Source organism: Xenia sp. Carnegie-2017, unplaced genomic scaffold (assembly GCF_021976095.1).
Source record: "Xenia sp. Carnegie-2017 unplaced genomic scaffold, XeniaSp_v1 HiC_scaffold_3, whole genome shotgun sequence".
Classification (NCBI taxonomy): Eukaryota; Metazoa; Cnidaria; class Anthozoa; order Malacalcyonacea; family Xeniidae; genus Xenia; species Xenia sp. Carnegie-2017.
In genome coordinates this window covers 10,543,598-10,558,519 of record NW_025813493.1, presented here as the reverse complement: position 1 = coordinate 10,558,519, position 14,922 = coordinate 10,543,598, and the positions used below count along the sequence as shown (strand labels likewise).

Below are 14,922 nucleotides of genomic sequence, written 5' to 3'. Positions count from 1 at the left end.
TTTACAAAGCATAACAATTAACAAGCAAAGCAATTTGTATCGTTTAGATTTAACTTCGCTTTCAACCCCTTATTGTTGTAAAATTTCATTCATTTTGATAGTAAATTTCTTTTTTACCTGGTTGATTGTTTGGCTACTCAATCTCGAAAGAAACTTCTTATCGAGCAATTTAGTAATTTAACGGAACACTTTTCGATTCCAAGAATTCTTTTTGATCGCATAGAGACAGCCATTCAATTTATTACGTATCAAAGTGTATATAAAACATTTCAAAATTAAATCATGTACAAAATTTCTATCACATGACCAAATTACCGTCTATTTAAACGATGTATGTAATATAAAGCTGCTATTACAACTGAAGCAGACCCTTTTTCCAAGCATTTGAAACACCTCAAATTCATTCCTAAATTAAAGAAAATGTTTAAAAACATACAAAATGTTTCATAATGCTTTAAGTATTTTATAAGATAAATATTGTGTTAGATTATCTGTTGGATTACATATAAGCATGACTATGATAAATGAAATGTATGGTCTCAATAAGGAATTTAAATCCATAAGAGCTGTTGTTTTTGCACTAAGTGTATTTTAGGTTTTCTTCATATTTTCTTTGCTTACCATTGAAGAGGCAATTTGGCTATTAATGAAAGTTCTCATTTGAATTCTGGCGAGTTTTTTTTAATCCTTCTCAAATTCATTCCGAACTTTTGAATGTATCCCAGGCCAGCCATAAGAAATAAGCATCAAATCAAGTGACTCGTCTCCATCATCACAGCCATTTTGATTTCTCCTTGATCTTTTCAGCGTCAAGCTTATCTGAAGTGATGTTAAATGAAGATATGATCTTTGACTTTGCTGGACAATTTAAGCAATTGTCTCATAAACCTGAAAATTTAATTCAATGAAAGGAACGTAGAATGTTAAAAAGAGCCTTTCAATTCATCAAAAGTCCAAACTCTTTTTTCTCGCCTTTAGTCGACTTTTGAAATAAAACACCTAAAAAATATAACAATAGAAAACAAAAAGTGTCGAAACGCGTTTACCTGAATAATAACTTATTCGCAAAAATTAGAGAAAAATAACAAATAGTAATTCTTTATAGATAAATATGAAAATTGTTCACACTTTTTTCATGTTTAGTTACACACATATACAGTTAGCACATACAATAATGGAAAGTTTCTACTAGTAAATGATCGTGAACTAATCCTTCTACAAATAAAATTTCTTTTGCTGAAAATTTCCGAGATGTTCTAGTAATAGCAGAAGTTACATGAAGTATTGAACGCAAAAATATGGCGGTGTTGTTTTATTGACATTGACACTAAATTTTGGTCGGTTTGGTGGCGATATTTTCAACAGCTCTAGGTTTGTGAAATAAATATTATTGAAAGTTGCATGAATTGGGAATAAATTCAAAGTTTTCATCAATTATAGTTCATTAAGGCCGTTAGTATAAATAATATGTCTCTACGAAATCAAGTATGTTTTGCACATTATACAGCTTAAATTAAATAGAGAACTAAATAGAGGAATTCAACTTTGATGTATTAAAAAGTTTTATTTCTTCAAATATTTTGTTTCAGACAATTAAAGGCATTTTCCATATGTCAAAAATATTCTTGCAATATTAAATAATCGTAGCAGAAGAAACAAGAGACGAGAAATGTATCATTTGTTTTGCATGTATTTCTTGCTTCTTAAAATGACTTCTGTATTGATGTTTGATGATGATTTGCCTCATTTCAATTTGTTGAATTATGTACTTCTCTTTCTTTATCATTTCCCTCAATACTAAATCTTAGTTTTAATGTCCAATCAAATATTCATTATCACACATGCATTCAAGTTTTAGTTTACTATCATTCTCATGTGAAAATGCAAAACAACTTTATTTTATAATTCTTAAAGGTCTATCATAGTTAAAAAACATTTTTTTGTTATCTGTATTTAGAATAAAAATACTTAAGAATGGTTCCTCTAACTATTTTTGATGTAGTTACTATTTTCTCTGGCATATCCATGGAAATATATAATACATTTCAGACATTCATAAATATCAATTAGTAGAACTTTATCATTGGTTGTGATCAATCATTTTGTTTTTGTTTTCATCAAAAGGACAACTATGAAATGATAAAATAATTTGCGAAACGGTAAAATTTTTTAAGATTTTCAGACTAGTCAAATTACCAGATGGCAGCTATGTTTATATGATGCATGGCTGCGCTAATCTAAATTAAAGAAAATGTTTAAAAAACATACAAAATGTTTCATAATGCTTCAAGTATTTTATAAGATAAAGATTGTGTTAGATTATCTGTTGGATTACATATAAGCATGACTATGATAAATGAAATGTATGGTCTTAATAAGGAATTTAAATCCATAAGAGCTGTTGTTTTTGCATTAAGTGTATTTTAGGTTTTCTTTATATTTTCTTTGCTTACCATTGAAGAGGCAATTTGGCTATCAATGAAATTTCTCTTTGAATTCTGGCGAGTTTTTTAATCCTTCTCAAACAGCAGCTTAGACAAAATATAACTGAAGCAGAAATTGTCTTGTCCTAAAGTGCTAGTAATATTGGCTTTTGAATTTTGACATCAACACAAGACAAGTACTTTTCTGTGGACGGGGACACAAATTTTCATGATTTTTCATTATATTTGGGATAAAGAGTTATAATTGCAGATATTTAGTGTCAGAAAAATATGCAACAAAATTATTGTTTCGACAATTCCAAGAAATACCATTTACATTGAAAATAAATGACCAAATTAATTTAATTCCTTATAACATACCCCGGGAAAAAATATGTTTATTTTGACGTTATTCAAATTGGTCAACTATTTCAAGTGTCTCTATAAACTAAAAGAAAAATGTGCACTGCAGATGTTACATTCCGTTCATAGACAAGATACTATAAAGCCAAAGAAGGAGTATTGTCTATAAGCAACTTTTGTTCAATTTATATAGTTCATTATAATATGGTTTACCCCCTTTTTACTTAACCTAACATGAAACTTTCTAAAGTACATCAAATTCAAGCAAGGCTAGTTTCTTACATAATTTTCTTTATACATCAAATTTCACATGATTTTCCTCTCTTAAAAATGCATTAAATAAGGACAAAAAAGACACATTAGTGTTGCAACACCCCCCCCCCACCCCCCACCCCTCCCTATACATTTTCGAAGCAAAATTTACGACTTACATTTTTATAATTTACAATCCTCATACAGGAATGTGTTTTTATTGTTTTCACCGAATGTATGAAAGCAAAGTATACTTTGAACAATTTTTTTAAAAATAATAATGATTTTTGTACAATTCGTTTTCAAAAATGTTATATTGCCATTGAATGCAAAAAAGTTCTTTTAAATTTATTTAAACATTTTCTACGAAAAAAACGCTTTCCGCAAAAAAAATCTACAAGGAAATATCTCTTTTGTGACGTTGCTTTGACTCAGATAGTTGAAAGGAAAACAATGAATTGTGTGACAGGGAAAATTTATTACTAATTGCAAAAAATAAACACATCACAAAAAATTTCCTTTTAATGTTTAAATTATTCAACAGCTTAGTTGGGGAGTGAGGACAACATTCATGTACATTATAGTCCCTGAATGTATGTATTTTATTTAAGAATAAAAGATGTTTACAATGTCTTAACAGGCTTACATATTCAAACTGTCTGTAATGTGAAACAGATGAACTTAAAAACAAATGTTTAATTTTTGCTTTAACATGATTTCATGATTGATTTGCAAATTCTTTTCGAGTGACTAAATTTATTGATCTAGGATCGGTTTGCACAAGCTAATGCAAACTCAGCGATAGACCAATCACCGTGTGCATCTTCTTGTTTCTATTTTGTAAAGGAACTTGATGGGGCAGAGCATAAGTATTGAACCCCCCCCTCCTCAATTACCAACCAGTCCACACCACTGTTAGTTACGTACACCACTTATGGGTAGTAAAATGTTCTTTTACTTTCAAATTCACCATTCCTCTGATATTATCCAGTAGACCAATAGTTTCAAAGGTTTCCAAGGATTTTTTGGTACCACTGAGAAAATAGGACAAAAAACTACTTCGACATTTGCCGGCTTTCAAGGCTTTTCAAATCAGGCTAAAAAAACAGGTACAAAATATAATTGTTTACAAAGACCATTCAAGGACTTTGAATCATTCATTTTATTTTACTTATAAAACAACGTGAACATTATTCTTACAGAAGATGTTTCCATGAACGTTAACCATTCAAAATCTGATGGAAAAAACGTCGATGTAAACGATGTTTACATGACTCATATGAAACGTCTTAATGAGGATGTTTGCGAATGGATCAAAAAGCACATCTCTCAAAATCCTTATGTTGATCTATCGCCAGTTTTTAAAGACCATGAGAAACATTTATCAACTCTTGAGAAGAAATATCGCTCATATTCTGTGGATGACTGCGATAATAAAACTATGGCTACTGCTTTTACATTTCCAACGTCAATTTCTACTGCAGCGTCTGTAAATTCTTCTGTCTTCACTTCAACATATGGATGTGTTATTTCCATATCTGTCTGTGGTCCACTGTTATATTTATTTGACTTAGCTAAGACTATTGATATGTACGTTGTACATGGATTACATGGGAAATACTAAATTGTGAGGCCAACTGTTATGATGCAGCGCCATATTGAAAATTCCACTTAAATGAGTATTTTTAATGAAGTGATTTTGGCATCGATAGCCTTAGATTTTGAAGTGTCATTACAGAAGGAAGCTTGGTCCTTAACGTGAACAGTTGATCTCAATGGACAAAATTAAAATCAAAGCAGTGAGTGTAGAAAACATTTCCTTAGTTGCTTTCCATCAGTGTTTGTTGTTTTCAATCTGCGCACAACATCATAACACGAACCAAATCATTTAAAATACATTTTCTCAACTTCGTGATTATTCAAAATGGCGACCTACTGTCGTTTCCGGCTTCAAATTTAATCTGAGATGTGCGATCCATCTACGTAATATAGCTACAGTGTACATATCAACTGTTAAGACAGGTTGTTAGATACATCTCGTTAGCTTCTTATCATTATCGACTCGCAAATGCGCTAAACAAAAGAGATGTATAACATTACTCCTGATTATATTCTCTACTTGCGTTTTCTCTGCTTTCATTAGACATATTAAATATACTGGATATTTATTACTGTCCTTTCAGCGAGCAATCTAAGTCCGGCAACATCAATACCATCAGTCAATAATACGACAGAACCTGAGGACGAACCGAAAACACAAAGTCAAATCAAGAGGTACGTATTGAACGATGTTTTGTGTGGGTTATTTGGCAAATTGCTTGTAAAAATGTTATATACCACTAGGTCCACCAGGAAAGTAACATGTAATTATATGTTCTTTTCATTTTGAGATTCATATTCATGTGTCTTGTTGCCATTGTAACAGAGTTGCCAAACCATTGAAATAAAATACAATGAACGCTACCTGAAGCAAATAATTGAACCCAAATCTTACACCAGACGCGCGCGATTTTACCCCAGACTCGCGTGTCTGGGGTAATGTCACGGCTTCCAAAAATTATTAAGGTTTTGTATTACAAGTAGTGTTCCATGTATTTTCTTGCAATGTGCCAAACTGCGTCTTCACAAACACGCGTTGATGTTAAAATATTAGAAAAGAACTTATTATACGACGTATTTCCAAGTTCTCTATTTCATTATGTTTATATTGAAGTCGTTTTTTGTGCGATGCGATCTTACTCAGATCAACAAAGCGTAATGGAATTAAATATTTTCTGTGTCATTCTAAATTAACATGATACTTTTTCACCATTTCAGTTTGCGAGAAGAAGATGCTTTTTTCTCACTTCGTTGCAAACTCTTCTTTAAAAAGACAGATGATTGGTCTGAACTTGGTGTAGGAATGTTAAGCTTAAAGAAAATTCCGATGAAAAGATTCAGGTGATAATACGTAATGATACTGCCTTGGGTAAGATTATTCTTAACGTCATCATTAATGAATCTACACCCATGTCAAGATCGGGGAAAAATAATGTGTTGCTTCTAAGCGTGCCAAACCCGCCCGTATTTAGTAATTCCAAGCGATAATTCCAAGCCTGTCAGTTATTTAATCAGGGTAAAAAGTGCAGAAAATGCCGAAGAACTTCTCACGAAAATGAAGCCATTGTAAACGTGTGCTGATTACGGAAATATGTGGTTGATCATGTCATCAAGTTCAGTAGAGAAGTACTTGACAGAGTCGTGGGGATGATTTTATCGATTCTTAATGAAGGGATGATTAGTAAAGAAAGATGTGTAGCTACCTGGTAGCTGCTTGGTGAAGTTTTGTAGAATACACAGGGTTTTTAAAAAAGTGATAATATCTTATTGTAAGATTAAATGGCAACATCTCAAAATGGCACCCTGAGTTGAACAAACAGAGCTTATAAAATCTGAACAATCACGAATATGGAACTTTTGGTCACTTATATACTTCATATATATATTGCTGAACTGTCGCAAAGCTTTTGTAGCTCTGTTTTACATACCTTTATTAAAACCTATTGTAAATATCCATGCTTTCACACTTTGCTACTGGATTTATTTTGTGGCAGTTGTTGTTTGAGGCTGAACACGCGTTGCTTCCGATAAGTTTATTTATAACATTCAATGAAAACTTATACATTGCAAGAAATTACAAAAACTACAAGTAAGCACATGCTGATACACGTAATTTACATAAAAGTCGCTACATGGTTGGTTGATAATAATCTATCATTAGATTAAGTTCACAATGATATGGTGACATTATTACACAATTTACTACACTTTCCTTATTTCATTATAAAGACGTGGCTTGGCAAACGCCTTACATTACACTTATACATATGGCAGTGTCATTTTGGCTACATAGAAAATGTTGAAAATTATCTAATTTAACTTTACTTGTTGTCTTTGTAAATATATTTACTAATTATCTTCGTTGGCAATTAATTATCGGGTAAAATAATTAATTAAACGTATCTTGGGTAAAATCTCGTGTGTCTGGGGTAAAATCACGGCTTCAAAAAATTTGATCTAGGATAGTAAATGTAGTCTATTGTAAACAGATTCTGTGAAAACCATTGACGTTTTAGCATTTCAAAAATATTTTCTCTAATAAAGCAAGGATGTTATTTACAAATGAAGTAATTCATACACAAATTAATAAATAAAAGATTTTTACAGCATGTGTTTGCACAGGCTTATGCAAACCGAGGAGACCTTCGGGAGAACTCGAGAGCAGATCATTGCAAGCCTGAGACCAAAGGTCGAGGGTTGCACATGGTCAAGAATTTTTACCCCAGACACACTTGCATAAGCCAGTGCAAACGCGAAAAACATCTTTTATTTATTTTAAAAAATAACAATAATGCGAACGAAAAAACTGTTATAATATTCTTTTAACGTGTAGTCATGATTAATTTGCAAATTCTCTTTGATTGATTGATTGATTTGATAGGTTGAGCTCAGATCGTTTTTCGCAGACTAATGCAAACACAGGTCTAAAACAATCAGCGCACGTGTTTCATTGTGTATATTTTATAATATGAAATAATGTCGTGCAAACAATACTTTAACTTTACATAACAGTATATTTTATGAATTACCAAAACTTTCTGAGATATACCGTTCTAATCTGGTTATGATTCCTAACAGATGTATATCATGAGAAAGATTAACACTTCATTTTAGCTGTAGTCTGTACTAAGCAAAATTTCAAAAAAATGAAATGTTTTCACTAATAATTCATAATTTGCATTCATTGTACAATCATAAACATTGCAATTGAAAAAATGGTACTTTATGCTGTGCTTGATGTTTGGTAAATCATAAATGATTAGAAACATAATAATTCATGAATGCAGTATCTGACGTCATTTTCTAAAATCGTCATCCATTTTGAGTGAGACAAAATGATTCTTAATTTTTATTTCGATATCATATTCTAGACATTTCTGATTCCTACAATGCATCAAATTATTGGTAATCAATCTACAGGATTAACAAGTCCCAACGGAAAAACTGAATGTCAAGATTTACAATAGATTAATTTTTTCAAGATTTCTTTTAATTACAAAGTATGTCGAGGTTAGCCTCTCTTTTGGAAACACATCATGAACAGGTTTTATTAATTTTATTTTAATGCAATCATGGTCATCTCTGGTTGGTGAGCAGTACAAACGGCATGGTAGGTAGCATTCACCAGCATTGTCTTGCGGAATCCACGTAATAACTTTATGTAACTTCAAAAGAAAATCTTACGGCTTCATTTGTAAATTATCAAAGATAATGTAATTCAGTAAATCATTTGATTTGTTAATAATATTTTATTCTTAGCAGAAGTGAAACTTCATCATTTTACTTTATTTATAGATTATGATAATATCTACATTTACTTTATATGATAATATTGTTGATTACAACTTGTTTACACGTAGTTTTGTATTACAGATACATTTCAACAATGGATAAAAATGTCAAACACACAGCATTTTCTACATAAGCTTTCAAATATTCCACGACATATTTTACAAAAAGCATCTTCGATTAGAATTAGGATTTTAGTGTATTTCTTTGATATGATTCCACATCACTAGGATCTTTCGTCAGAGTCTATAAAATTTTATAAAATTTGACTCTCAGAAAAGCGATTTCCTGCTTTTAGTATACATGAAGGAATATAAGAAAACCCTATTCATGATCTGAACGGAAAAAAAATTCGCAAATTTTGGCCAGTTTTAAATTTTTTCAGTTAAAAATTTGATAATCATATTATTGTTCCATGGTAGAAATAGAAAGATGAAGCACGTCATTTTTTTCAAGGAAAAGTAAAAGAACAATACAATACACTACAAAAATTAATGCATCATCTTTCTTCCTGTGTGCAGAAAGTAGTATGCATGGAACATGATAATACAACCAATGTTCAAAGAGAATACCAAGTCTGGTAAAGAAACATTTCCGAATTGGGTAGCATGATTCAATAATGCAGGATGTAACAGATACCAAAGAGAACATACACATGATTGATGACTACATAAAACTGTGTGCATTATTCTTAGCTTTTTCCACAGCTGCTGCAATATAGCTGTGCTATTCACATACTGAAAGGGAAGTATCAGACAAACACAAAGCAAATCATTTTGAAAACATGTAAATGCCCCATCATTATGTTTTTTATGAGTTAATGGATAGTGAGCATAATACTCATCATTCTAAAAAATTCAATGTTGGTAAGGCAACATAGATAGAGTGATAAACTTTTATCCCCTACCATTGAAATAGAGCATGCATAGTACACACAGTTCCCATCAGCCAGTGTACTAAACATAAAGAAGTATTTGCAATATTCAAAGGAAGAAAGTGATAAATACCAAACTTACATTTACTTTCAAGCTACATAAAAATGATAAGAGTAGTCGGTGTATATTATAAACACATACTTTGATAAATCAGAGTAAAGGTCATGAATAAGGTGTTTTGAGTGGAGCTGGTTGATGATGTTGGTATAAAAATACAAATAGTGTAAAATATTTGGTAGATTTCCTGCACAGTCGAGTATCGAGACTATATAGGCAGTGTGGGAATTAATGGTGTGCAATGTGCAATTTGCACATCGTTTTAGTTTGAATGAAAACATTTGTACATCAAATTTTCAAAACGATATGCAAAAAACTTCTTTATTGATTACTACCACATAAGTTGAAAAAAGTTTTCAAGCTTAACTTTACTGATATTTACTTTATAAACTAGTACGCTGCACGACAATAAAATCCATGTTGACACAATGCCATCAAATTTTAAAGACGTTGTAACTTTGAGACTGGTAAGACTGCCAGCAGTCAACTTACACTGTGCTTATGTGCTTATGAAAATAGGAGTGTAATACATTATTAATGTCAATTTTTGCATTTGCGTTGTTTTGTAAACCGTTACGTATTGTTTTTGGCAATTGGCATCATAGCTATGTTGAGTTTTTTCAGTAAAATCGGGAAATATGTTTATATTGATTCTTAAAAAAAGATAAAAAAAACAAATTAATTAAGCCAAATTTGAAAAATAACAAAAGGGAGTTGTGATTTTAAATAAGCCTAACGTGAGTAAATGAAGACAAATTTGGCTAAAAACATTAAGCCAAACTTGGCTCAAATTATTATGCCAAACTAGCAACATTGATCAGACATAATTTTTGCTTCTACATATTGCTTGTAATATGACATAAATATGATGTTTTTTATCGTAAGCAAACATCAAGGATGTTAATGTTAATAATCAGGAAGCGAAAGTATATTTGGTTATTCTCTTTTAAATTTTGTCTTTCTTGCCGTTTTGGTCGAAAGGTTGTAGCTACCAGCAAAGTTAATACAGTAAAAAAATGGATGGGAACATCAAATGCTGACTCGTTTGAGTACTGGGAAGATGGCCACTTGGTGAATTTATTGCGCTGTAAAGTTTGCACAAAAAGAGGAGAGAATAACATGCGCAAAAATTTCTCTAATACATTATTAATTGACCAGTGGTTGTAACGAAAAATACTGTCGTAAATCATATGAATTTTTCACGTTTAAAAATACTAATTTAGCAATTAGCGCTATATAATAATTAACGTAACATCGATTTGATTATGTCTCTAAAAACACTTTTATCAAAAAATTGCGCATCGTTTTTCTCAACTTATTCCATACTGTATATAAGTAGTCTAACATAGCACTTTGATGTCACATGAAAACATAGTGAAACCATATTTATAAACTAACATAAATACCAATTAATAACACGTACTTCATAATATCTATAATCGTAAATAATGTTACTTTATTGGTGGACAAATTTCTTTGTAAAGTTAATGATTAGGTTTCTTAGGTATATGATAGTATCAAAACATTGTAAAACACACAATTAATCAATTCATCGTGTATTCTTTAATATTTTGCCATACCAAGAAATGCATAATATAGTTAGCTTGATTCATGAATATACTATCATCATGTATCCTAGCCTAAAACAGTAGAAGACTCATAAATATTTTAACATCAATAATTAAGAGAAAAACCTTTGATTTTGATCGTTCTCTCTGACTGTTAGGAAACTGTGTTTTCAAAATTCGCACAGCTGCACTGTAATTTGTTTACAATCACCTACACGATTTTGTCTCTCAGGAATAGCTTTTCGCATTGTTCTCAAAGCAATATTAATTCACTAGTGATATCCTTCGAGTTATAATTCCCAAAAGCTCGATGACTTTCGATAAAGCAATGGAATCCATGTTTTAAGCGGAATTGTCGAGAATATTGTCCGAATATAAACTGACAACACGCACGGCACGTAAGTCGATATTAGGATTAAGAAATTTTTAATTTAGTCGAATTACTCTGAAATTGCGCAATAAATATTGCGCAACCGTGGCCAACTGTGATCTGCCACAATCAGGTGATCAAAATTGTGAGTTTTAATTGGTTGGACATTATTTGGAATTATGTCACTGTGGTCAAAAGTGCCGAAATTGCGCAAGAAAACGCTCACTGACCGTGTCAAAAGGTAAGATTTGCGGTCGTCCTTTTAATCGTAACAGCAAAACTGGAATTCGAACAGCAATCGAGTTATCGTTTTGTAGGATAATCGGATTACATTAGAAAAATCTAAACGGCGGAATAATACGAGGATTTATAAAATCTGCCGCTTAAATGCAAATTTTGAGTACGTCAACAAGTGCAATTCATGTGTTTTTTTTAGTATTTTTGGTTAAAAATAGAATCAATAAACTTAATAAGCTAAGAAAATTTATGTTTTATGTCTGAATTTCAAGATTTTTTGTCGAATTCTGACTGTGTCCAGTGCCACCTTGGATACCCCATGGATCCGCCCCTGTATAATATGTATTTGCCGGCTGGGAGGTCCGTCTACGGAGAAAATAGTTTGACAAGGTCTACAACTTGATGTTGAGACTAAATTTGGATACCTTCAATGTGACTCTGAAGATGACTACCGCTAAGGTTGTCGAAACGTCAGTCAACAACAACAAAAACAGTCCTTCTCAGAAATATACCAACCTGGACGATCGAAATTTACAAACATGTAACATTCTGCCTACTCGTTCAACAATTTACAACGCTTTCGATTCAATTTTATAAATGAATGATGAACTTGACTGAATGAATGACTGAGATGAAAAATCTTACGATAAACTTTAGAACTTCAACCTGCTTCATTCGCCAAAAAAAATTTAGCCATGTACCTTCTCAGATAGACTAGTTAAATGCTTCGCTTCGGTCTTTTGTCTATATTTTTTAGGAATCTCTCGTATGGGTTTTTATAGTAAGACATTTGTTACAGAGCATTTATAAGAACATATTAAAAAACATTCTAATCGTCTGCACTAATAAGGATCCATTACACGTTTTCTACTGCAATCGGAGGAGACTACGACTTGTGTCCAAAATTCCTCAACACAAAATGTTTGCATTTATTGACAGTACTTTATGGAAATATTTATGCTCTTCGAAGTAGCTCTTAAAAGTAGCTACGACGCGTGCAGAATAGCCAAAACTTTTGGTGATTCTAAGTACTTCATACGACTGCAATTTGATTTCTATAATTAAAATATGGACTGTGTCGCATTACCTATCAAAATCTTAGACATTTTTGGTTCACGCCCTTGACAACAAGAAATTTTTGAATCTTTGATTTTCTCGCACCTTTGCATTTAAAACAAATTTTTATGTCATTTCAAATGAATTTTAGGCATTGTCAGAAATTTTCAAAGAAATTGAAAAATAATATTAGCAAACCAATTTCTATAGAATGTTATACTGTATGCGTTTTACTTTGGACAGTTTTTTTAAACTATGCTCTATTAATTAGCTATTTAATTCATTTTCTTGTGCATTTCTGACAAGTGTCACTAAAGCTCACCCCCTTTTTTGATAACCTGTAACCCTCTCCAAATACGCCGGTTCTACTTGCTGAGGTAGGCTGGGTTGCCATGAGAATTTGTGATGCATATGGAGAATATTTTAGAATTTAATAAAATGAGTGTTCAAAAGTGGTGGTTAGAGAAAAATTTTAGAGTTTAAGACTTTAGAACTAACAAATAAACAAACTTTGCAACATTACAAAAAAAATGACAGTGCTAAATTTTGTGATTAAAAGGGCATCCATGAATTAACTAATTAGAAAGTAACTCAAGAATGAAACTAATTCACGGAAACATATCATTCACTATTTATGTTAACCTTTAATAGCTAGGTACATGAAAAATGGCAATTGCACTTTTGCACTAAACATAATCTTTTGATCAGATGTATTAACTCAAATGACAGAAGACATATTTTAAACCAACAACCTAAGAATATTATAAACTATGACGTGGCGTTTACTTAAGAAATAAAAGTTGTTTAATGTGTTTGCACAGGCTTATGCGAGCCCGAGGAGACCTTTGGCAGCTAGAACTTGAGAGCTGATCGAGAACTTGAAAGCTCTCACAAACGTCTCTAAGGTTCGCATAAGCCTGTGCAAACACAAAAAATCATTTATTTCTTTTATAAAGCAACAATGTGAAAAAGATCTTACGGCCAACGTTGACTTAAATGTTATTCCAAAAAATGGCAACTGCAAAGATGCGAAAAATGCCATTAAAGATTTAATAATACGCTAAAGTGCGTTCTGCCACAAGAATACAACATGTATTATAAAAATATATAGCAAAAATCTGTTCAATCAACCCAATATTTTATTATTGAAAAAGTACTGTTCCATATGATCTGCAGGGCATCTTGGGTCCTTGCAGCGCAATTTCATCCCAGCCCCCTCACACACATTAAAAGGTGCTAGTTTCGCCCCTGTGCATAAGCCAGTGCAAACAAAAAAATCATTTATTTCTTTTATAAAGCAACAATAAAGCGAAACAGACAAATTGAAAACCGACGTTTTAACTTGACCCCTAAAATGCATTTATGATCGATTTGCAATTTGATTAATTTGATTGGTTGAACTCAGTTCTGTTTTGCACAGACTAATGAAAATACAGCTATTGACCAATCAGAACAACGTTACACTGTCTTTTTATAAATTGAATTCTAGTTACGTGAATGCCATTTTTATGTTGGTGTCACATAAAATATTCATTTTAAACAAACTTAAGTCAATTCTAATGCAAAAGAATGCTATTTTTTGCTAATGCTATTTTGAATTATTTTCATCACTAAAAACCTACCAAAAACAACTTAGACATTGAAAGCAATGAGATTACCTTTAGAAAAATTCACACAACCAGGGCATATTATTTATCATATATTGTCGTTGCAGGAGTCAGAAATTTTGAGTTTGTTAATTCAAGATGCTGGATTAACTTTGCAAACGAAAATGCATCGACTAATAAAACTATGTGAAATTAAAGCGTATCATCCATACTAAACAAGCTCGAAGGCTTACCCGCAATAAAGCCTTTGAAAAATTTTTTTACAAGAAGTGAAATAAATCATATTTGATCCAAGCATGTCGTCATTGTTATGAATATCTTGATATGCGTCGCGGCGGTATTCGGAGAGTAAATCAAATCAGAAAAACCAACAAAACAAGACTAAAAACAAGCAGGTTGGCTACGCCTAGGTCCAAAACTAGAACATTGATTGGGGGTCAGGAGAATATTAATATAAGTGCGAATTTTCATGTTTTGTGACCTAACATGCTCAGCAGTAGAGCGTGACCGACAAAGGAGTTACGTAAATAGGGGGGTGAATCTGTGTAGATTTATTTTCCAATTATGTACATACAAACCTGAACAATGTACACCAGCATCTTCATTATGTCTACAATTATGTGATCCCCATACATTATGTGAACAACTCGAAAAGCTATTTTCATT

General features: G+C 31.8%; 1 protein-coding gene and 1 long non-coding RNA gene across 2 annotated transcripts in view; one reads left to right on the top strand and one right to left on the bottom strand.

The window, feature by feature from the left end:
- LOC124454209 (nuclear pore complex protein Nup50-like) overlaps window positions 1-6,422 on the top strand; it is a 9,796-nt gene extending 3,374 nt beyond the window's left edge. Inside the window, 5 exon segments of the mRNA XM_047005014.1 lie at window positions 4,241-4,561; window positions 5,222-5,312; window positions 5,856-5,961; window positions 5,964-6,113; window positions 6,115-6,422. Of these exon segments, the coding sequence (XP_046860970.1) occupies window positions 4,241-4,561; window positions 5,222-5,312; window positions 5,856-5,961; window positions 5,964-6,113; window positions 6,115-6,207 (761 nt within the window). The 3' untranslated portion in view covers window positions 6,208-6,422.
- Window positions 6,423-8,328: 1,906 nt separating this feature from the next.
- LOC124454480 lies at window positions 8,329-14,921 on the bottom strand. The gene is made up of 2 exons (XR_006951466.1): window positions 14,835-14,921; window positions 8,329-8,672 (listed from the first exon to the last, which is right to left on the bottom strand). It is a non-coding gene; the product is annotated as an uncharacterized LOC124454480 (long non-coding RNA).
- Window position 14,922: the final 1 nt, after the last annotated feature.